Consider the following 25,625-nt stretch of genomic DNA (forward strand, 5'->3'; position numbering starts at 1 on the left):
AGCATCTATCTCACCTCCGCCCAACCCAATATATATATAACCTTGTTTCCACAGCCCTATTCTGGCTTCTTTCTATTTTTGTTTTCCTCTTTCCAGTTTTCTCACTACTTTTACAATGCTCTTTTAACCAAATGCAATAAAGATTCTAACTGCAAAACATGTAGAACAAAATGTATAAAATGTTTAGAAGCAAAATAACGGGGAAAAAAAAGAAACTCACAATTGCATAATAATTACACTGTTTATTAAATCAATGTAAGAGCTGTTACCTGTAAAATTCAATAAAGAGATTAAAAAAAAAAAAGAAAAAGGCACTGAAGGGAAAATATCTGTTTGTTGGCATGCATGGCTGTAGATGCACATTCCCTGAATACTCCTGCCATCTAGGTTTGGGTCTAGAAGTCTGCAAGCTCTTTTTCTTCTAAGAAGGCCTTTGAGTCACAGGGTATCGTGACTCCTCATGTTCCTAGTAATGTGCATGGGCATTCACTCCACTGTCAAATTGTTTTCTTCCGCCATCTAGTCCAGTCATGTATCACCAAGCTTAGGGTCAAGACCATTTTTGGACTCTTTCCATTCATAATCCACTCCCACCTTTGTCGGTATTGTTAAGGAACACTTTTTCCCACCTTCTGTACTTTGAGATCAGGAAATCATTGCCCGTTGGTTCGACTCATTCGAACAAAGGCCCTTTGGTTCTCGCCCTTTCAGGGTGATCTTTTCTATTCCTTTAGGTATATAATGCCCTGCTGATGGAACTGACCCTTTTACCCTTCTGTCCAAGGTGCCATTCTAAGTACCCGCGGACCGACCTTCATTAGGTCTGAAATCTGTTTGTCTACTGAACACAGAGAAGAGGACTGTAAGGCCTGTCAATCGTTTCAGTCCAAAAAGACCTTACAGGACTCAAGAACACATCACAAGGAGATGCAGAGAAGAGAAGTCGATGACACACCTGATATCTTTTAACATCAAGATGTCTGAGAGGAGGAGAAGGAAGAGGAGGAAGAACTACTCATCTGTAGCTGAGGTGAAGAGGCTTTTCCCATCAAGGGCTCCAAATCAGAATTAGAAATCGGCTTAGAGATGCGGGATCTTCCACTGGGTCAGCGTACCATGAGGATGTCCTGCCACCTAAAAAGAAAAAAAACGTTCGGTTCAGTCTGAACTTAAGGCTTCTGGGTGCGTTAAGGCTACCAACAAGCCATGGCCGGCACTGAATACCCGATTCGCATACCCCACTGTCAGGCTCAGCACTAAAACAAAAGCCTAAGCAGTCCACTTTACTGCCTAGCTGACCAGTTCTGTTTGCGGCAGTGACCATTTTGATGCCAGCAGCTTTGGCAGCGACCCACTTCGGCACACATCGTTTTGACACCAGCAACTTTGGTATCGACCACTTGACACCGAATCCTAAAGTTAATTTGGAACCAAAGATTTCTAAGCTGGCACCAAAATTAAAATCCAGTGCCTGGATCTAACCCATTTTCCATAAAATGCAAGCAAACCTGTCAAAAACAAATGCATACACAGCCTCATACCGGCCTTAATTTGGCTAACACCATTCCACCATCATCAGAATGCCAACTTTTACTTGAAGAGGCCATTGACTTGCCTACCAAGAAGAAGAGGACCTACAAGGCCCCAAGCCGTTTGCGAACTCCTACAGCATCTTCTGCTCCAACCCCAACACCACCTTGACCCTCCAACTCATTCTCAGGATGACCCATTATTTATCCACCTTCAGGGGTCCCCACATTCTTACACTGGAGGGGATGGGACAGAGAATGATACCTTTAATGCATTACAGTACTCTGATCCTTGGTCAGCCTAGGATGTTGACCCACACCCCAGATAAAGATCCTGATCTGTATTCAATGCCGTCTCCTCCAGATGACACCACCTCCTATCAGGAGTTTATTGCTTTGGCTGCGACATACCACCAGGTCCCTCTGTATAAAGAACCCATAGAAGAGGATTTTTTATGTGGTATCCTTTCCACATTACATAAGGCAACACAAAAACTCCCTGTGCTCAAAGGAATGTTAAGACACGCGGATGACATTTTCAAAGATCCTGCACTAGCGTGTGTGTGTGTGTGTGTATATGTGTGTGTGTGTGTGTGTGTGTGTGTGTGTGTGTGTATATATGTTCGGTGGCATGTGTAGCTGCAGATACACATGCTGTGCACAGTCCGCCGTCTGGTGTTGGGCTCGGAGTGTTAAAAGTTGTTTTTCTTCGAAGAAGTCTTTTCGAGTCACGAGACCGAGGGACTCCTCCCACTTTGGTTCCATTGCGCATGGGCGTCGACTCCATCTTAGATTGTTTTTTTTCCGCCATCGGGTTCGGACGTGTTCCTTTTCGCTCCGTGTTTCGGGTCGGAAAGTTAGTCAGAATCTCAGAAAAATTTGTCGGTATTGTTTCGTTCGGTATCGGGTTAGTTAGAACAAATCAACACCGAATCTTGAAGAGCTCCGGTAGCCCTTCGGGGTAATTTCGATCCCCCGTCGGGGCCTGGTCGGCCCGACCGCGTGCAACTTCGAGACTGATGGAACGGACCCCGTTCCGATTCTGTCCTAAATGCCATAATAAATATCCTTATACGGATCAACATTTGGTCTCTAACTTGTGGCTGTCCCCCGAGCACAAGGAGGATACGTGTGAAGCCAGTCGCGTGTTTCGGTCGAGAAAAACGCTCAGAGACCGAAGAGCCAGGAGGTTGCAGATGGCGTCCACGCCGACAGGACAACAACGGTTCGAGGAGGAGGAAGAAGAAACTTTCTCCATCCACGAGTCGGATGCCGAAGAATTCGACATCGAAGAAACGCCAACCGTGAGTAAGACGTCGAAACAAAAAGCTCACGAAAAGACTGACAAAGCCCAGGGGATGCCACCGCCAACAGGCCATGGCTTAACCCGAAAAGTAGGTGACCGTCCATCAGCACCGAAAAAGGGCGAGCTGGTGTCGAAGTCATCCGACTCTGGTCGAGATACAGGCACGCAGCAATCTCGGGACCGAGAGAGTGGCGCAGAAAAAATTCGCACCGAGACAGCGGCACCGAAGTTGGTTGGCACCGAGAGGGCACTACGCTGAAAAGAAAAAAGATCTTGTCGGAGCCGAAAAAATCCAGAGACACGGTTTCGGTGCCGAAACATCCGGCAACCGAACCGAAAACTGGTTCCTACTCAGAGGAACAAGGACTGTCCTCTCAACTAAAAAAAAACAGATTTGAGGAAGAATTACAAACAATAGAGCCAGATCAGACGCAAAAGCGTCTCTTTATTCAAAAAGATACAGGGAAGATCAGCACTCTTCCCCCAATCAAAAGGAAAAGGAAACTTGACTTCCAACAAGGAGACAAGCAACCACAAGCAAAGGTGGTAAAGAAGGTAACTCCACCACCCTCTCCACCACCATCAACTCATGCATCACCGGCACAAACTCCACCATTAACACACTCACCAGCTCATACCACAATGAGCCAGGATGATCCAGATGCATGGGACCTCTACGACGCTCCAGTATCGGACAATAGCCCAGAGTCGTACCCAACTAAACCGTCACCACCTGAGGACAGTACATCATATGCACAGGTGGTCGCTAGGGCAGCCGAATTCCATAATGTATCACTACATTCAGAACCGATCGAGGACGACTTCCTCTTTAACACCCTGTCCTCCACCCATAGCCATTACCAAAGCCTTCCCATGCTCCCAGGAATGCTAAGGCACGCGAAACAAATATTTCAGGAGCCAGTTAAAGGCAGAGCCGTAACTCCAAGGGTGGAGAAAAAATATAAGGCACCACCAACAGACCCTATGTTTATTACAACACAGCTCACACCGGACTCTGTAGTTGTGGGGGCAGCTCGTAAGAGAGCCAACTCGCATACATCAGGCGACGCACCACCTCTGGACAAGGAGAGCCGCAAATTTGATGCAGCGGGAAAAAGGGTTGCAGCACAAGCAGCAAATCAGTGGCGTATCGCCAATTCGCAGGCACTCTTAGCGAGATACGACAGGGCTCATTGGGATGAAATGCAACATTTCATCGAACACCTACCCAAAGAGTTCCAAAAACGAGCGCAACAGGTGGTGGAAGAGGGACAAAGTATCTCGAACAATCAGATACGGTCTTCCATGGATGCAGCAGATACAGCTGCAAGGACAATAAACACTGCAGTCACAATAAGGAGGCACGCATGGCTGCACACATCTGGGTTCAAACCTGAAATCCAACAGGCTGTGCTCAATATGCCGTTTAATGAACAGCAATTGTTTGGGCCGGTGGTGGACACTGCCATTGAAAAACTAAAAAAGGACACCGATACAGCCAAAGCCATGGGCGCACTCTACTCCCCGCAGACTAGAGGCACCTTTCGAGGACACCTTTTAGGGGAGGGTTTCGGGGTCAACCCACAGAAACCAACACTTCACAAACAAGACCACCTACCTACCAGGGTCAATTTCAAAGGGGAGGTTTTCGGGGGCAATATAGAGGAGGCCAATTCCCAAGAAGTCGGGGAAAATTTCAAGGTCCCAAAACCCCTCAAAATAAACAGTGACTCACAAGTCCCACAACCCCATCACACAACACCAGTGGGGGGAAGACTAAGCCAATTCTACAAATCTTGGGAAGAAATAACGACAAACACTTGGGTCTTAGCAATTATCCAACATGGTTATTGCATAGAATTTCACACATTCCCTCCAAACGTCCCACTGAAAACACACAATATGTCAAAACAACATATAGATCTTCTAGGACTAGAAGTTCAAGCATTATTACAAAAGGACGCAATAGAACTAGTACCAAGCCCACAGAAAAACACAGGGGTTTACTCACTGTACTTTCTAATACCAAAGAAGGACAAAACTCTGAGACCAATACTAGATCTCAGAATACTAAATACCTACATCAAGTCAGACCACTTTCACATGGTCACATTACAAGACGTAATCCCACTGCTCAAACAGCAAGACTACATGACAACATTGGACCTAAAGGATGCGTATTTCCACATACCAATACATCCTTCACACAGGAAATACCTAAGGTTCGTATTCAAAGGAATACATTACCAATTCAAGGTGTTACCATTCGGAATAACAACTGCACCAAGAGTCTTTACAAAATGCCTAGCAGTAGTAGCTGCACATATCAGAAGGCAGCAAATACACGTGTTCCCTTACTTAGACGACTGATTAATCAAGACAAGCACGCTAACAAGATTTTCACGTCACACAAAGTATGTCATACAGACCCTTCACAAGCTGGGTTTCTCCATCAACTATGCAAAGTCACACCTTTTGCCGTGCCAAACACAGCAATACTTAGGAGCGACAATCAACACATCAGAAGGGATAGCCACTCCAAGTCCACAAAGGGTTCAAACATTTCACAAGGTGATACAGGCCATGTATCCAACACAAAAGATACATGCAAAAATGGTATTAAAACTCCTAGTCATGATGTCCTCATGCATAGCCATTGTCCCAAACGCAAGATTGCACATGCGGCCCTTACAACAATGCCTAGCATCACAATGGTCACATGCACAGGGTCAACTTCTAGATCTGGTGTTGATAGACCGCCAAACATACATCTCGCTTCCATGGTGGAACAGTACAAATTTAAACAAAGGGCGGCCTTTCCAAGACCCAGTGCCAAGATACGTTATAACAACGGATGCTTCCATGACAGGGTGGGGAGCACACCTCAATCAACACAGCACCCAAGGACAATGGGACATACATCAAAGAAAGTTTCACACAAATCACTTAGAACTGTTAGCAGTATTTCTAGCGTTGAAAGCATTCCAACCCATGATAACCCACAAATACATTCTTGTCAAAACAGACAACATGACAACAATGTATTATTTAAACAAACAGGGGGGGGACACACTCGACACAGTTGTGTCTCCTAACACAAAAAATATGGCATTGGGCAATTCACATTCACCTAATAGCACAATTTATTCCAGGGATCCAGAACCAGCTAGCAGACAATCTCTCTGGATCACCAACAAGTCCACGAATGGGAAATTCACCCCCAAATACTGAACACTTACTTTCAAATTTGGGGAACACCTCAAATAGATCTATTTGCAACAAAAGAAAACGCAAAATGCCAAAACTTCGCATCCAGGTACCCACACCGGCAATCCCAAGGCAATGCTCTATGGATGAATTGGTCAGGGATATTTGCGTACGCATTTCCCCCTCTCCCTCTCCCTCTCCTTCCATATCTAGTAAACAGATTTAGTCAAAACAAACTCAAACTCATACTAATAGCACCAACATGGGCAAGACAACCTTGGTATACGACACTACTAGACCTGTCAGTAGTACCTCATGTCAAACTACCCAACAGACCAGATCTGTTAACACAACACAAACAACAGATCAGGCATCCAAACCCAGCATCGCTGAATCTAGCAATTTGGCTCCTGAAATCCTAGAATTTGGACACTTAGACCTCACACAAGAGTGTATGGAGGTCATAAAACAAGCTAGAAAACCTTCCACTAGACACTGCTATGCAAGTAAATGGAAAAGATTTGTTTGTTACTGCCATAATAGTCAAATTCAACCATTGCATGCATCGCCAAAAGATGTAGTAGGATATTTACTACATTTGCAAAAATCCAGTCTAGCTTTCTCTTCCATAAAGATACATCTCACCGCAATATCTGCTTACCTGCAGATTACTCATTCAACTTCCCTATTTAGAATACCTGTCATTAAAGCATTTATGGAAGGCCTAAAGAGAATTATACCACCAAGGACCCCACCTGTTCCTTCATGGAACCTCAACATTGTCTTAACAAGGCTCATGGGTCCACCTTTCGAACCCATGCATTCTTGTGAAATGCAATACTTAACGTGGAAAGTTGCATTTCTCATTGCCATCACATCTCTAAGAAGAGTAAGTGAAATTCAGGCGTTTACCATACAAGAACCATTTATTCAAATACACAAGAATAAGGTAGTTCTAAGAACAAATCCAAAATTCTTACCAAAGGTTATCTCACCGTTCCACTTAAATCAAACAGTAGAATTACCAGTGTTCTTCCCACAGCCAGATTCAATAGCTGAAAGAGCACTACATACATTAGACATCAAGAGAGCACTAATGTACTACATTGACAGAACAAAACTAATTAGGAAGACAAAACAACTATTTATTGCCTTTCAAAAACCTCATACAGGAAATCCAATTTCAAAACAAGGTATTGCCAGATGGATAGTTAGGTGCATCCAAACCTGCTATCTTAAAGCAAAGAGAGAGCTGCCTATTACACCAAAGGCACACTCAACCAGAAAGAAAGGTGCTACCATGGCCTTTCTAGGAAATATTCCAATGAACGAAATATGTAAAGCAGCAACATGGTCTACGCCTCATACATTTACTAAGCACTACTGTGTAGATGTGTTATCTGTACAGCAAGCCACAGTAGGTCAAGCTGTACTAAGAACTTTATTTCAAACTACTTCCACTCCTACAGGCTGAACCACTGCTTTTGGGGAGATAACTGCTTACTAGTCTATGCACAGCATGTGTATCTGCAGCTACACATGCCACCGAACGGAAAATGTCACTTACCCAGTGTACATCTGTTCGTGGCATTAGTCACTGCAGATTCACATGCGCCCACCCGCCTCCCCGGAAGCCTGTAGCCATTTGGAAGTACATCTTGAACATTTGTACATTTGTAAATATATTACATTATACCTTCATTTTGTACATACGTATTCATTCCATTGCATGGGCACTATTAGCATACACAACTCCTACCTCGCCCTCTGCGGGGAAAACAATCTAAGATGGAGTCGACGCCCATGCGCAATGGAACCAAAGTGGGAGGAGTCCCTCGGTCTCGTGACTCGAAAAGACTTCTTCGAAGAAAAACAACTTGTAACACTCCGAGCCCAACACCAGACGGCGGACTGTGCACAGCATGTGAATCTACAGCGACTAATGCCACGAACAGATGTACACTGGGTAAGTGACATTTTCCATATATATATATATATATATATATATATATATATATATATATATATATACACATATTCGATGGCATGTGTAGCTGCAGATACACATGCTGTGCATATCTCGCCATCTAGTGTTGGGCTCGGAGTGTTACAAGTTGTTTTTCTTCGAAGTCTTTTTTTCGAGTCACAGGATCGAGTGACTCCTCTCGGTGGGTAGTTAGTGTAAGTGTTTACAAACATGTTAAATTAAAGCCAAAGGAAATCTCCCTTCACATCCTATAGGACATTCTACTTGTAAGATAAAAGCCTCAAAGGCTTTCCTAGGCAAAATACCTATTGCTGATTTATGTAAAGCAGCTACATGATCTACACCACACACCTTCACTAAGCATTATTGTGTGGATGTTCTAGCATGCCAACAGGCTAATGTAGGCCAGGAAGTGCTATGTACACTTTTCCACTATGTCTGCAACACCCAAAGGTTAGCCACTGCTTTAGAGGAGACTGCTTTTCAGTCTATGCAGATCATGTGTATCTACAGTGACACATGCCATCGAACGGAAAATGTTAGTTTCCAGTAAGCAACTGTTTGTGGCATGTAGTGCTGTAGAATCACATGTACCCGCCCTCCTCCCCATACACCTGTGGCCGTTGCCGTTCATTTGCTTTACATAGACCTCTCTTTACTTACACTTACTGTACACTCCTGCAGGAAAACAATCTAATAATGGAGTTGTTGCTCATGTGCATTACCAGCAAGGAGAGGAGTTCCTATACCTCATGACTCAAGACTTTTTAGAAGAAAAACAACTTGCACACATCAAGACCCAACACTAGATGGCTGGAGTATGCAGAGCCTGTAAATCGCAGCTCTGCATGCCACAAACAGATGGTAAGTAACGGCTTCCTTCAGTTCCCAGGGAGGAAAGTAGGGGCAAATGGAAATGATCGCCTCTTGAGCAGAGAATAGAAATTCATACTGGCAAGTTAAGGCCCCAATAGTTGCAATAATTTAACATGTTAAGTGGGATGTTGTATTTAATAGCGTGTCCGAGCCTGCCTGTTGTGCAAGGACAGGCCAATTGATGCCATTGGTCTAGAATAGCTATTGGCGATTAAAGGACTTATTGAGAGGGCAGCGTAAGTTCCTTAAGGCGGTTCTTCATCTTATGAACGTGCGGTCACTAAAATTTTGTTTTGGGCCTAGTCTGTGTTCAGCTAATATTTAAAATTCCATCCTACTGTCTTAGTACTGCAGGTTAGTTGCCATAATCCTTGATATCAGGTTAATGCTCCCGCTGCGTTAGATCTAGATGACTAACATCGGATCATAAACAAGTTGCAGTTGAGATACAGGAGGATATAATTATGGGAACCAAGAGAAGGTTTTGTTTTTTAAACTGCACTGTGTGCTTTTAAGTGAGGCAGATTACCATATTTTCATGAATCCCTTGCAGCATCCCTATTCGGTTTAACATTTTATTTACATTGAGAATCTTTGAATGTAATATTTTCCCTGAATTGGGCCTCTTCAGTTTTTTCTTGTGTTCTTTTAGTCACTGTTTAATTTTTCTTGCTGCTTAGTATGTGCTTGGGTGGAGTCCATAGTTGTAGTACATGTTTGAATGAGATTGAATATACTGACCATTCAAATTTAAATGATTGTTTCTGGATAACGTTTAGGGTGGACAAAGTATGTAACTCCTATTGCTGGTTATGTGCAGTGTGTTGGGTTAATGAACTCGGTAGTGTAAACAGATACATTCTTGCACCTTGTCTCTCAAGATATTTATTGTTGGAATAGGATTGGAAATTGCGCTACAATTCATGTTTTTATCATCAGGTCTGCTACAGACGGAACGGCCACAACGAGATGGATGAGCCCATGTTCACCCAGCCTTTGATGTACAAACAGATTAAGAAGCAGAAAACAGTGCTGCAGAAGTATGCCGAAACCCTTGTCTCACAGGGTGTGGTGAATCAACTGGAGTACGAGGTATGTTAAGTACACAGCAACTCTGTAGTCCCCTCCCACTCTTGCTTAACAGCCTCTTCTCTCTTACTTAAGATGCTTGAGACCTAATTTTGTTTTTTCCTTGGTGCCCACGGTCCAGTGATAAAGAATTTTCAGTTTGGTTAATTTATTTTTACATGATTCCTATAGTGGCAGTAATCATTTGGAAAGTGTGATATAAGCAATTATACATAACACTTGCCCAACAAATCCAAACATAGAGGTACAGGAGCATTCTGGCGCAGTGAATGACCCGTAGAACCAAATCTGACTAGATTGAAGAGACGTAGGTTGGAGGAGAATGTTACAAAGGTCCTTGAGAGACAAAAGATGGACTTAAGAGTTTACGTTCATTGCAAGAAGATTCCCCTCCGAGCCTCACTATGAATGGTGTTCCAGTAGAATAGTTCCAAAGACCTGAACTGTAAAGGAGCACATGGTTTTTAGGAAAAAGACTGCATTCTGGCACCTACACTTTTTAATCTTTACATGGAGGTTCTCTCTTATGTTTGCCGAAATAGAGGTCTTCAAACAAACACACAGATGACACTCAAATCTGCTTCAAAGCTTCCTTTTTGCCAGTGTTTTTTTTTCTCATATATTCGCTTGCTTGAAACAATCCCTGTCATCAGTCTATGGGAATCCCTGGTTATCCCAACTAACAAACGTTGTAAAAATGGCTGTAGGCTTCACTAACAGTGTGTTTTTTTTTGTAATGCATCAACCTCATTTGAATCACCAGCAAAACAAGTTCTGGCTCCGACTTGGAGATCGAAGATATCCAGTCAACTCCACTGGTTGTGAGTATGGTCCCTCTTCCCCTACAGTCTAGACAAAGTTTGACTCCGAGAAAGCCATCCCCAGGAGCCAAGCAGTCGTGCTAGAGGCTGAGACAGGCTTCCAGGATGCCACAGCCTTCGGACTATGGTCTGCTCCATACTTTGGCTTCGGACTCCATGCCAAGCCACGGCTGAGCAACGAAGAAAATCCTGAAGCCAATGAACTCAGCTCCAGCCACCTCTGCACCGAAACGCCCTTTGGAGCCGAAGTTGAAAGGTAGCTTGGCACTGATGAACCTTGCACTACCACCAAGGCCCTGGACACCAAAACACTCATTTTATGTTAAATCTGTGGAACCTGCCCATCAGAAGCTTCCTGACGAAATTGATGCTTGGGAACAGCACATCACGATATACCCCCACATGGGGCAGATTCTCAACCAGACACCGGCACCCGCCACGCGAACATCTGTGAGACCGCTCAGCTTCGATAAGGCTCTAGAACCTCCACCTACATCCAAGCAGAAGAAGCGGCACTGACAAAGCTACCAGCTCTCTTCAAAAGCTTCAGCCCCTTGTCCTCTCCCTACTACCTTTTCACCAGCCACAAACCCCACCCTTCACGCCTGCTCTCCCTACTGGCCCCCTTCTTTACACACCACACTCTGATTTTGGTGACCTATAGACAGGGGATCCTTATAACATGCCCCATAGGTAGACTTGTGGGATTCTTATGATGTGGACTTGCCAGGGAATACAGACCCTAATACCCCGTCTATCCCTCACTGCCATATGACACTGTCTACCATGAGGTCCTCAGTAGGGCGGCCTCATTCCAATTGGTTGACATGCGCAGGGATGCCATTGACAAGGGCTTTCTGCTGGAAAAACTGTCCTCCTCACAATGTTTCATGCAGTACCTCTCAATGCTGAAAGGTGTGCTCATACCGACCACGGACATTTTTAAGGAGACGGTTAAAGCTCACGTAGTCATCCCAAGGATAGACAAAAAAGTCCTTCCCTTCAGACTCGCTCTGCATCTGGGGTCAGGTAGGGAAAGGGCTCAGGGGTGTGTTCCCTTTACTTCCTCTTCCCCAAGAAGGACGGGTCCCTCAGGCCTATTCTGGTTCTCGGGCCCCTTAAAGAAAACATCCTGTTGCAACATTTCCACATGATCACTCTTCAAGATGTCATTCCACTGCTACAGCAAGGCAACTTCCTGGTTGCACTCGACCTCGAAGACACTTCTTGTCACATCCTGATTCATCAAGTGCATCAGCGCTACCTCCAGTTTGTGATAAGTGGCAAACACTATCAGTTCAAGGTCCTGCTGCTCAGGGTCACCGCTAGAACCTCGAGTGTTAACAAAATGTCTTGCCATAGTAGCCGCTCACCTGCGAACACAGGGCGTCCATGTCATTCCATACCTAGACGATTGATTGATAACACACACACATATGCCACCTTAAACCTCGTACACGATATGGGGGTTACCATCATCTCTGTAAAGTCCAATCTCAATCCCCTTCAAATCCAACTCTTTTTAGGGCAATCCTCAGTGCAGAAGTGGGTAATGGAACACCAACAATTAGTTGCAAGGGCAGCCTTTTCTTGGACCAGTTCTGCAGATTGCCATTACAACAGACTCGTTTCTCACAAGGTAGGTGTGAGGAAATGGGGTGTGTTCTATGGTGTGGTTGTGTAATATACTTACCACCTTCTTTAGGTCTGGTGGGTTTCATCTGTAAGACCCTCAGCTCAACCCTGGGTAGCTGTGGAACTGAGCAGCACGGTTTACAAAGAGAAACAAGTGTGAAGCATTTAAACAGCACCAAAAAATGAAGAAGAAATCAACACGTCACTCAAGAAATCTGACACCAATTTATAAATAGAGTGTGTATTTATAAGAATTAAGACACAAAAACAAAAAAGATCCACCGGAGGGTTCCACAGATGAAGATTTTACAAGCAAAAATTGGAGCAATCTCAATCAACTGCGAACAAGCCTTGACAAAGGCAACAAATTACACACTTTGAAACTTTTCAAAGAAAACTCAGGTAAGTGTCAATGTGATAAGTTAGAATACTTGCGGCAGCCAACTCTGGCAGGGAGCCAGTCATGGGAACCAGTAAGGTCCTTCAGAACAGTTTATTTCACAGAAGAAGCAGTCCTTCAGCACTGTTTATCTGCATTGCAGTAGATTCCTATGGAGTGGTCCTAATGCAAGTGATAAAGGATGCTGGAGATACTCTGTGGATGCGGTCACCCGGGGTCTTCCTGTAAGTATTCAGTGGTCCATGAAGATGGTGATGAGGTCGTGATTGCAGGATCAATGTCCCCTGAAGCCTTCGCTGATCTGGCTGAAGTCCAGTCGCCACTGGACTTGGAGTTTCTGTAGGAAGCTGGCGTCTTATATAGCTTACCTAAATGAGATATGCTGTACAAAGAGTCTAGGGGTTCCCTTATAAGTGGACAGGGACTTGCTCTAGCAGTCCCAATGTGCTCCATAAGGGGTAGTGTAGTCAAACAGCCTTAGGCATATCAGAGAGGAGTGTTAGACGTGCTGCATGCACACAGTCAATAAATGATACACACAACTCAATAAGGATATCCACGCCAACTTATGAAAATAACCTTTATCTTCATATAATTTTTAGGCACTGAGATAATCACGATAAGGTAAGTATGTTTTGAGTTAAGAGTTTTATAGGTTTGAAAAATCAACAGTTATTGCAATTTCTGCAGTGGTAATGGTATCCTATGGAGGAAATGCATATACTGCATTTGAGCACTTAATAACAATTTACAGGACTGTTCTTCTGGAGTTAAGCGAAGTATAGGGCAAGGTTCAAGGCAACACCAACAGGTCACTTCAGGAGGCACTGGCGCATCCGGGTGCAGTGCCGCTTTTCATCACCAGGTACCCTAATGCTATCCTACGGGAAAAGGAACATGTACTACATTTGGCACTTAGCAGTGACTTCACTTCACTTCAGGAGGCATGGGGCATCCGGGTGCAGAGGCACTGTTTTCCTCTGGGGAGCGATTAAAAAGATACTGAAAGCTGGGACTGGGGGACCAGTCCGGCTGTACCAACAAGGGGGGCTGAGGTCTCACAATGCTCAGGAATTAGGAACACCTTTGGACCTCTTCTTCTCAGGCCGGGGCGACCGGATGGAAAGGGGTCCTGAAGGGTTGGGTTTTTGTCACCGGGTCACTTTCAGTAGAGGAGGGGCCTGCACAGAGAGGCTGCAGGCAGCGTTACTAAGTCCACATTTGGCTAACCCAAGGGGACCCCGCTGGCACCCTTGGGCCCACTTCATCCCAGCCTGGTGGTGCAGCGGTGCTTTCCGGTGTCTGGTTTTGGCGGACCAGAGTCCTTGCAGTTGTACTGGGGTGTCTCCAGGGTGTAGGGGAGTTGCTGAGGGGCAAAGACAGTTGCAAGACAAGAAAGAGGGTTGGGAGCACACTGCCTCACATCCCAGCACAATTCGCCTCTTTGCATCCTGGTAAATGCAGTTAAGTTAGCACTTCCTTGTAAGTTATCTGTAATTTTTCACCAAAGTTGGTGCAGACATTGCTGTATATCTCTAGACACGTGTTTCTGGGTTTAGCCCTCCATCAGTAGAACTGCATTTACCAGGATGCAAAGGGGCGAACTGTGCTGGGATGTGAGGCAGTGTGCTCCCAAACCTCCTTGCAGTTGCAGGACAAGTTGTCTTTGGTGCAATTGTCAGGCAGCAGACAGGTCAGCAGGGCTGGTGCCAAGTCAGGTGCTGGTCTTCTGGTCTTGCTTTTGCGATTCTTCATGGTCCGTCTTATTTCAGATCAGCAGGATCTGATCTTCTGGTGCCAAGGGCTCTGCTAAATACTGAATTTGGGGGAGTGTAGGACAGTGGCAAATGGAATAGTCACCCCTGTGGTCACTATTCCCCCTATATGACCACTTCTGGTGGGGAGTTGGCCTGTCCCAGAGTTCCTAGTTCTTCCATCACCAAGATGGCAGACTTTTACATTTCTTGTCTACATCAGGCAGCTCACCGTACTGGTGGAAATGACCTGAGGGTGGTCACACCTCTTCTGACTCCTAATTGTCCTGCCTGTCAGGGTTCCATATTGGGCCCTGGGATGGAGGGTCGGCATCTCCTCTGAGGAAAGCCAGAACTGCATACCAATGGCAGTGGTCTCTTTGAAGCCCCCGCCTTGGAATGCAGATTTACAGGTCATCCTGATAGGAGGGCTGTGTTAACAGCCCTGCCAGAGCAGGCTTTGTTCCTGCCTGCCCGAGAGCGGCAGCTCTCACCCTTTTGGGGGTCAGAAGCATGTCTGTTGGTGACAGGTTGGTTTAGGTGTGGCCAGCACACCAGCAGTTGGTAGGTTAATCAGAGAGCACCTTTAATGTGCCTTCTGGGTGCATGTTTTAATAAATCCATCACTGTAATCAGTGCAATGTTAAGACAAGATGTTTGATACCAAACATCCCTAGTTTCTGTGAAGCCATCAAGTAGCTGGGGAACTCGTATTGACCAGTGTCCAGCACATGTACTTAAAATGGGTTTCCTGATCTTACTATGTCTAAGAATCGAAAAACATAGCAGGGGCATATCTGCTCTTGCAGATATGTCCACATCTGTAATATAATGCACCCTGCCTTACGGTTGGCAAACGTGCTTTAGGGGTTACTTACGTATAATGCATGCAGTTTTAGTGGGCATGGCACCATGTGTGCCTGGGAAGACACCGGAGTTTTAAGGGCACCGAAGTGGCAACTTTGCTAAATTTGCACACTGTCATAAGTTAAGTTAATTATGACTTAAAATACTAGTCCGGCTTAATGTAATTAATTGCTTGACATCTTGAAGTGCCCACTTTGATCACACCGTTCAGGAATTAGCACAGCTGAGTCATCAGTGTGTAACCCTGTACTCGCCAATAAACACTGTCTTTACACAGTAAAAAGTTAATTTGCGTGTTGTATTGTCAGGACAAGTAAAGGACATGTCCTGTCTGGTCCATATGTTGCACCCTGCCTTTAAGGCTTGGTAGTATGCAAAACTGTGATGGTCGGAATGCTTGATTTAATCTCAGACACCTTTAATCACTCGGGCTACATCCCAGTCCGCGCTTACTTAGTACAACATGCCTCCTCAGTTTGGACCCAGCTATACACAAAGCAGTCTTGACCCTGCTCCAATAGGAACAGTCCAGCCCAAACTGCCACACCAGGTCCTCCCTGAACTGGAACACAAGCAACCTAGGACCGGTTTCCCCCACGTTTTGGATTCATCAGGCGGGGACAGCTTGGTTCCAGTGACAGTAAGCATGGGACCCATGTCTGGGCAAACTTGTCCCAGGGCGACACCATTATATGCAAGACAATGGAGCAGGCTCCATGAATGTCTGAGAAGACACAGGAGTTTTAAGGGCAACAAAGTGCTAGCTTTGCTAAAGATGCACACTGCAACAAGTCACATTTATTTTGACTTGATATACAAGTCAGGCTTAGTGTAATGAGTTGTTTGATACTTTGGAGTGCCCACTTTGGTCGCACCATTCACAAGTTAGCACTGCTGAGGGTGTCGGTGTGGAACACTTTACTCACCAATTAGGCGACCGTATTTCCTTAATTTAGCATGTTTTACTGTCAGGACATGTAGATTACATGTCCTCCCTGAGTCATATTTTGCACCCTGCCTTTACAGCTCAGTAGGCCTGCCAGAGGGGTGACAACCTCACCAAGTGGTTCACAGACTTTGAAAGGGTCTGTGGAACCAGGAGATTGTAGTAAAGGTCTCACTGGGGAACTTTCCTTTGGGAACTGTTCATTGGTAAGTGTAAGGATAGGCTCCTCACACTTACTGGTGCAGATACTCAGTCCTAACCCCACATGAAGACTACCCTGATTGAGGGCTTTGGACTCGCCACTGAGGAGAATAGAATTAGGTTCAGTGAAGCTCACAACCCCTCAAGCCAATCCTGGGCTGATTTTGTAGACTACTCAAGGAAAACACTAGATGGTTGGATAACCAAGTGAAGTGCATGAGTATGATTGGCTTTATAACTTGTTTATGAAAGAAGACATTTTAAGTAACTGCTTCAATAAAAAGTTGCATCACTATCTGGTGGACCTAGGTCCAATTTCTTCCAAAGAACTGGGAAAGAAGGCAGACCACTGGGTCAAGACTAGGGTGTGACTTAAACTTCCATTTGGGGTGACCAAAAGAATGGGGCTAAAAAGCCTCCCCAGGGTAAGGCTGGTGAGACACCTAAGTACAAAAGTAAAGAGTCTTCTAAAGGCCTCCAAAAACCTGAGCAGGGGGTGGGCCCAGCACCTCTTCACAATCCTCTCATGGGTACAAAGGTGAAAACTTGTATCCCTAAGGGCATGGTGTTTTCAACTATAGACAGAATGGACACCAAACTGGAGACTTAGCCCATCCCAAAAGAATCCTCCTAGTACTGCACCAGCTAGCTCTAGTATAGCCAATCTACAGGTGGGATCAACAGTGTGTCCAGAGCAAATCAGGCCCCCTAATATGAACAAATGCAAACCGCATCCCTTGGTTAATGGGACTAAGGTAGAAGCACTGAGGGAAACAGATGCCAATGTCACAATGGTGACAGAAAAACCCGTTTCCCCGGGACAGTATTTGGCTGGACAGACCTATTCAGTGACCAATGCTGACAATGTAACTAAGGTCCATTCCATGGCTGTGGTGACCTTATAAGGGGGAGGGGCTATTGGCCTGAAACAGGTAGTGGTCTCTTCTGCGGTCCCAGTTGAATATCTGCTAGGGAATGACCAGGAGTCCTCGGCGTGGGCTGAAGTAGAACTCACAACCCATGCAACCATGCTGGGAATCCCTGAGAATGGTGTGTGTGATAACTAAAGCTGAAAGCCAAGCACAGGGTGAAAAAGAAGCGTTGGAGCCTAGAATAATGACCCACCCTTCCAAGAGAAAGGGCAAGAAGACTGGGGGAACCCGCTTCTGTACTGCAAAAAGCACAAGACTCTTCTTCTCAGGAAGAAGTCTTAACATCCTCAGAGGGAACTGTGCCTGTTGACCTTGATCCTTACCAGGTAGGGCTATTGTGCCCAGGGGGACCCTCTAGGGACCAGCTGTGCCAGGAACAGAGAACCTGTCACGCTCTTGAAGGGCTGAAGCAGCAAGCTGCTGCACAGGAAAAGGGAGATGTCAGTGGCCCCCACAGTGTCTATTGGGAGGAGGGACTCTTGTACACTGACGCCAGAGATTCCAAGTCTGGCTCTACCAGGCGGGTGGCAGTAGTTCAGGGAGCTCAAACCTCAGTCTAGCACATCACATCCCCCTAGCTTGGCATCTGGGTCAAACTAAAACCTGGAATAGGCTTGTCAGCCATTTCTACTTGACCAACATGTCACATAAGGTGAAGGTGTTTTGCAGCTTGTGTCACCTGCCAAGTCAGTGGTAAGGCAGATGGCCACCTAAAGGGCCCCCTAAGTCCACTATCAGTGGTTGGGGTTCCCTTTGAAAGCATTGGTGTAGACAGTGGGTCCACTTGAACCACCCACAGCCTCAGGAAACCATTATATACTGATAGTTTATCATGCTACCAGGTATCCTGAAGCAATGTCCCTAGGTCTACTACAGCCCCTGCAGTAGCCAAGGGCCCCATTGGTATCTTTACCAGAGTAGAGTTTACTAAGGAGATAGTTTCTTATAGAGGTGACAGCATAATGTCCGCTTACTTAAAACACATTTGGAATGAGTGTGGGGTGACTTACAAGTTCACCATACCATTCACAAACTAATGGACTTGTTAAAAGGTTCAACAAGACAATGAAGGGCATGATCATGGGACTCCCTAAAAAACTTAAGAGGAGATGGTATGTCCGTTTGCGAAACTTTTCACCTACGGAGAGGTGTCTCAGAAGAGTAGGAGTTTCCCCGTTTGAACTTCTGTTTGGCCACCCTGTTAGGGGACCATTTGCACTTGTAAAGGAGTAATCAATCAGGGAATTTGTAAAGCGCACTACTCACTTGTGAGGGGTCTCAAGGCGCTGTTGGGAGAGACCTGTCCATGAACCTCAGCAAGATGTGGTGGACTATGTACTAAGCCGATGCTCTAGGATGGTAGTGTAGTAAAGTGCCACTGTTGGCATGGTTACACACACACACACACTTTTTGCCTGATATTGACGCCAACTTTGAAAGTGTGCTCAGATCCTGCTAACCAGGCCTCAGCACCAGTGTTCTTTCCCAAAATCTGTACCTTTAGTTCCACAATTGGCACACCCATGGCACACAGTCAAGTCCCTTATAAAAGGTACCCCTGGTACCAAGGGCCCTGTGGCCAGGGAAGGTCGTCAGGGGCTGCAACATGTATTATGCCTCCCTGGGGGACCCCTCACCAAGCACATGCTCACTGCCTTTGCAGCTTGTGCGTGCTGGTGAGGAGAAAAAGGCAAAGTCGACATTGCACCTCTCTCAGGGTGCCATGCCCACAAACCACTGCCTGTGGCATAGGTAAGTCACCCCTCTAGCAGGCCTTACAGCAATAAGGCAGGGTGCACTATGCCAACGGTGAGGGCATAGCTGCATGAGCAATATTCCCTATAGTGTCTAAGTTCATTCTTAGACATTGTAAGTGCAGTGTAGCCATATTGAGTATATGGTCTGGGAGTTTGTCATTACGAACTCCACAGCGCCATAATGGCTTCACTGAATACTGGTAAGTTTATCAAACTTCTCAGCAAAATAAACCAACACTGATGCCAGTGTGAGATTTATTGAAAAATGCACCCAGAGGGCATCTTAGAGATGCTCCTCTGTATGTTAACCAAACTGCTGGTGCAGGACTGACCAGTCTGTGTCAGCCTGCCTCTTTCAGAAAAGTTTCTGACCACATGGGGTCAGAGCCTTTGTGCCCTCAGTGTCCAGAAACAAAGCCTGTCCTGGGTGGCAGTGCTTCACACCTCCCCACTGCAGGAACTGTAATACCTGGCGGTGAGCCTCAAAGGCTCAAGCCTCAGGTTACAGTGCCACAGGGCACGCCAGCTAGTGAAGTTGTCTGCCCCCCAGACAAAGCCCCACTTTTGGATCAAGTCAGGCAGGAAAATTTGGGAAAACAGGGAGGCGTGACCACCCCAGCCAGGACCACCCCTAAGGTGTCCAGAGCTGAGGGGACCTCCCTCCCTGCAGAATCCTCCATCTTGGTTTGGAGTACAGGGACCAATAGGTTTAAGTTTGTGCCCCCCCTCCCCAAAGGGAGTGGGCACAAGAGGGTGTAGTCACCCTCTAGACAGTAGCCATTGGCTACTGCCCACTGATACCTGTAATACTCCTAAAATCCAGGATTTAAGAGCCTCCCTGATCCCAGCTCACCGTATTCCTGGCCACCTGACAAGAAAGGACAGCATCTGAGTGACCCCGGGGACCCCTTATAGAAAAGCATTGGAAACCCAATGCCTTGTTTGCACCCGGCTGACCCAGTGCTGCTGAGTGTGTTTGGTGCCTACGTGAAGTGCCCTCAGTGCTCCTTTAAACCCCTCAGGTCCCTCCTCTGAAGTTGCAGGTACTTGCCTTCAGGCAGGCCTGATTCAGAGTGCCCCCGTCTCCATAGGAGCCCCTGTTAAGTTTGCCTTAACTTTGACCTCTTCACCCAGCTGACCCCGTGCTGGTGGTGGGGTGTTTGGGGTTAACTTGAACCCCAACCTGTGGTCTTCCTAACCCCCGGAGAGTGGAACTGTAAGTCAAGTACTGACCTGTAAATCATACTAAATCCCCCCTCCCCCGTCCCCCCATCCCCCCCGCACCCCACCCCAAAAAGAACTGTTTCTGAAAATTGCAGTCTCAACTTTTAAAACAGATAATTGCTGATATTTCAAACAAAGTACTATTGATATATGTGTGAAATACGAATCTATTGAAGTACTTACCTGCAACTTGAATATTGTGGTTCTAGGAATAAACTAAGAAAATATATTTTTGCTATATAAAAACCATTGATCTGGAGTGGTCATTGTGTGCTGCTTCTGTTGCTTGTGTGTGTACAACAAATGCTTTGCACTACCCTCTGATAAGCCTAACTGCTCAACCACACTACCACAAAAGAGAGCATTAGTATTATCTACTTTAGCCTCTGGGGAACTCCTAGAGACTATGCACACTATATCTCATTTTGATATAGTATATATAGAGCCACCTTCATACACAGAGTACGTGGAAAAAACATCCAAAAAACATTGATGCCAGCCAGCGGCTCCAGAAGCAGTGGTATGACCAAAAGGCTGCAATGGTGGAGATGAAACCAGGATGACAAGCTGTGGGTTCTGGAGCCTGTGGCTCCCAGGGCACCTCAGGACAGGTGTAGTGACCCTTCCCCTATCCTAGAGAAGAACAGTGAGGTCACCTGCTTGGTAGACCTGGGCACAAACAGGACACCCAAAGAGTGATCCATGTGAACCGCCTCAAGCTTTTCTTTGACAGTGCTGATGTTACAATGATAATGGTTACTGATGAGGATCAGGAAGCAGAGAGTGAACCTCTCCCTGACCTCTCTCACAACCCTAAAGATGGATCAGTTGATTGAGGTGTCTACTCAGACACCTTCACTGCCCAACAGCAGGCTGACTGCAGGGAAGTCCTGCAGCAGTATGCAGAGCTCTTCTCCTCAACCCCTGGACAGAGACACTGGTGTACCCATGATGTGGACACTGGCGACAGCTTGCCTGTCAAATCCAAGATCTATCTGCAGTCTGATCAAATTAAGGAGCGCCTCAAAGTTAGTCAACAAGATGCTGGATTTAGGGATTATTGACAGCCCCTGGTCTAGCCTAGTGGTCTTAGTCCCCAAACATCCCCAGGGTGGAAAGAAAGAAATTCGTTTGTGTCGACTACAGAGGTCCCAGTCATCAAGAGAGATGCTCACCCCGTACCCAGGGCTGATGAGCTGATAAATAAATTAGGTTCAGCAGAGTTTCTCAGTACCTTTGACTTAACTGCAGGGTACTGGCAAATTCACATGGCACGGGAGCACAAGAAAAGACAGCATTTTCTACACCTCATGGGCATTATCCGTTCACTGATATGCATTTTGATTTAAGGAATGCCCCTGCAGCCTCACAAAGGTTGGTGAATCAAGTCCTTGGTGGCTTGGAGTCCTTCAGTGCAGCATATCTAGATAATATTGCAGTCTTTAGCTCCTCCTGGCAGGATCACCTGATCCACCTTAGGAAGGTTTTGCAGGCTCTGCAATCTGCAGGCCTCACTATCAAGGCATCCAAATGCCAGATAGGACAGGGCACTGATGTATACTTGGGCCACCTTGTAGGTGGAGGCCAAGTGCAACCCCTACAGCCCAAGAGCCAGACAATTCTGGACTGGGACGCTCCTACCACCCAGACTCCAGACAGGGCATTCCTTGGCTGGTTATCACAAGATTTGTGAAGGGGTAGGGATCCATTGTGAAACCATCCCGTTCCCTCCCTCACCCCGCCAAATAGAACCGACCTCTAAGAAGATGCTCAAGAAAGTAAACTGGACAGTTCATGTCAAAAGGCCTTTGACATCCTGAAGTAGGCTATTTGCTCAGCACCAGTTCTCAAAGCTTCAGACTACTCTAAGCAGTTCATTGTTCAGACAGATGCCTTGGAACATGGGATAGGGCGCAGTCTTGTCCCAGACCAACGATGATGGCCATGACCAGCCTGTTGCTTTTATTAGCAGGAGGTTACTTTCCAGGGAACAGCGTTGGAGTGCCTTTGAGAGGGAGGCCTTTGCTGTGGTTTGGTCCCTGAAGAAGTTGAAACCATACTTGTTTGGTACTCTTCATTGTTCAAACTGACCACAGACCTCTCAGGTGGCTGATGCAAATGAAAGGTGAAAACCCTAGTCCTTTAAGATGGTCCATCCTTCTGCAGGGAATGGACTTAACTGTGAAACATAGACCTGGGAATACCCATTCCAATGCAGGTTTTGGCATAGTTACCCCCAACTTTCTGCATGATGTTAATGCTAACTTGACTGAGTGTGTGCTGGGATCCTGCTAACCAGGCCCCCAACATCAGTGTTCTTTCCCTAAACTGTACTAGTGTTTCCACAATTGGCACACCCCTTGCAAACATCTAAGTCCCCTGTAAAGGTACCAGTGGTACCAAAGGCTCTGTGGCTAGGGAGGGTCCCTAAGGGCTGCAGCATATAGTATGCCACCGTAAGAGACCCCTCACCAAACACATGCACACTGCCATTGCAGCTTGTATGCTGGTGGGGAGAAAAAGGTAAAGTTGACTTGGCATCCCACTCTGGGTGCCATGCCTACCAACCACTGACTGTGGCATAGGTAAGTCACCCCTCTAGCAGGGCATACAGCCCTAAAACAGGGTGCACTATACCGCAGGTGAGGGCATAGTTGCATGAGCAATATGTATCTGCAGTGCCCAAGTTCATTCTTAGGCATTCAGTGCAATGTGACCTTATTAAGTACAAGGGCTGGGACTTTGTTGTTACGAACTCCACAGCTCCATGATGGCTTCACTGAAGACTGGGAAGATCAAACTTCTCAGCACAATAAACCCACACTGGTGTCTGTTGGATTTATTGTAAAATGGACACAGAGGGTATTTTAGAGATGCCCCCTGTATTTCACCCAACTCTTTAGTCTAAGGCTAACCAGCCTGTGCCATCCTGCCACAGACAAGTTTCTGACCGCATGGGGTGGGAGCCTTTGTGCTCTCTGAGGGCAGGACCAAAGCCTGCTCTGGGTGGAGGTGCTTCTCCCTCCCCACCCCCACCCCTCCCCCCCAAGTGCAGGAACTGCAACATTTGGCAGTGAGCCTCAATGGCTCAGGCCTCCTGTTACAGTGCCCCTGGGCACTTTAGTGGAGATGCCTGTCCGCCCTGGACCAGGCCCCACTTTTGGCGGCAAGCCCGGTGGGTAAATTAGGAATAACAAGGAGGAGTGACCACTACAGCTAGAACCACCCCTAAGGTGTCCAAAGCTGAAGTGACCCCCTCCTTGCAGAATCCTCTATCTTGTTTTGGAGGAAACTAAGTAGCCAATAGGGATAGGAATGTGCCCCTCTCCCCAAAGGGAGTGGGCACAGGAAGGGTGTAGCAACCCTCTGGGACAGTAGCCATTGACTACTGCCCTCTAACACCCCTAAATCTAGTACTTAGGGGAACCCCTGAACAGTGCTCTTCACATTCATGGTGACCTCAAGAAGGACTGAAGAACCGCCCGAGCAATGAAGGTTTCAGACAACAGCTGACTTGGCCCCAGCCCTACCTACCTGCCTGTCTGCTGCTTCAAGACTCCTGATACAAAAAGGCAACGCATCCTTCAGGCCCAGCAACCTCTACAAAACCCCAAAAGGAATGCATGCCCATCAGAGGACCAAGAACTCCTGAGGTCAGCGTCCCTGTTAACAAGAAACATCCAAGGACTCCAGAACTGCCCTGGATCCGCGAGCCATGTCCACGGCTTGAGTCCAGGTGGGCTACCGGCTCAGTGACGGTCCCCAGGCGATTCCGACCTAGAGTCCACCGTGGGTTGACCCCTTTTGGCCAACACAACCACGCCTGGAGCCTAAATCCAGAGGACCCCCCTGACTGTGACCAGATCCAACTAAGATTCTCGATGCCCAAAGGTACCCCGGGCCTTGGTTAATCCGACAGGCGGTCCAACAATGTCCAACAATGTCCAACAATGTCCAGCGGGCACCTCTCCTACTTGTTCAGCCTTTGGTTTTCTGCTGCTGACCGCCTGGACCCAGCCTGCAGCATCTTTGTGACCCCAGGGTTCCACCATTGAAAAGCATGGGTTGCCCGCCGCTGTTTGCACCCAGCAGCCCTTGTGCCGCTTAGGGTGTGTTTGGTGCTGAACTGTGCCCCCCCTCCCAACCCCTGATGCTCATCTAAACCCCCCATGACTGCACCCTAAAACCGCAGGTACTTACCTGCAACCTGTTTCTTTCTGAGTGCCCCCAGTCCTTATAGGATTCCATTGAAAACGTGACACCAACTTTGACCTCTGCACCCAGCCGCCCCTGTGTTGCTGGTGGTGCACTTTTGAGGTCAACTTGAACTTGGACCGATGGACATCCTAACAGCTGAAAACTGGGATTATAAGTAGAGTACTTACCTGTAAACTGTAATAACACTTTTTCTCCCCTAGGACTGCATTGGATTGTATGAGAAATTGCACTGTCTACTTTTGAAGTTCAAGTTTTACTTGTAGACAGTTTTACCTGCAAAACCCAAACAAAGTGCATTTGATGTAAAGCTTGATACAAATTTACAACTGTACTTACCTGCAACCAAGATCCGTCTGTTTCTAGAAATGAAGTAACAACATTTTATTTTTGCTATATAAAAACATTGGCCTGGTGTTAGTCTTTGGGTGTATGCCTCATTTATTGTGTGTGTGTGTGTGTGTGTGTGTGTGTGTGTGTGTGTGTGTGTGTGTGTGTGTATATATATATATATATATATAACAAATGCTTTTCGCTACCCTCTGATAAGCCAAACTGCTCGACCACACTACCACAAAAGAGAGTATTAGTATTGTCTATTTAGCCTCTGTTAAGCCTCATTTGAATCCATAGGACTCTGTGACCACTATGCCTCATTTTGGTATGGTATATACAGAGCCAGCTTCCTACAGGGTTCCCCAAGGTGGACCTCTTCACCTTGGCAGAAAACACAAAATTCCCAAAGTTTGCTTCTAGATTCCCACACCCGCAATGCACTATCAATTAACTGTTCAGGGATATTTGTCTAAGCTTTTCCATCTCACCCCCTCCTAATGTTTATTGTTCAGCGGCTTCAGCAGACTCTCTCACCCTCATCCT

General features: G+C 46.4%; 1 protein-coding gene across 6 annotated transcripts in view; it reads left to right on the top strand.

The window, feature by feature from the left end:
• OGDH (oxoglutarate dehydrogenase) overlaps positions 1-25,625 on the top strand; it is an 833,675-nt gene that overhangs the window by 489,140 nt on the left and 318,910 nt on the right. For all 6 annotated transcript variants that reach the window (XM_069214267.1, XM_069214270.1, XM_069214268.1 and 3 more), the window contains one exon: positions 9,845-9,997. In XM_069214267.1, coding sequence (XP_069070368.1) covers positions 9,845-9,997 — 153 coding nt within the window. The remainder of the gene's footprint in view (positions 1-9,844; positions 9,998-25,625) is intronic.

The sequence above is a fragment of the Pleurodeles waltl genome, chromosome 11, assembly GCF_031143425.1.
Source record: "Pleurodeles waltl isolate 20211129_DDA chromosome 11, aPleWal1.hap1.20221129, whole genome shotgun sequence".
Lineage (NCBI taxonomy): Eukaryota > Metazoa > Chordata > Amphibia > Caudata > Salamandridae > Pleurodeles > Pleurodeles waltl.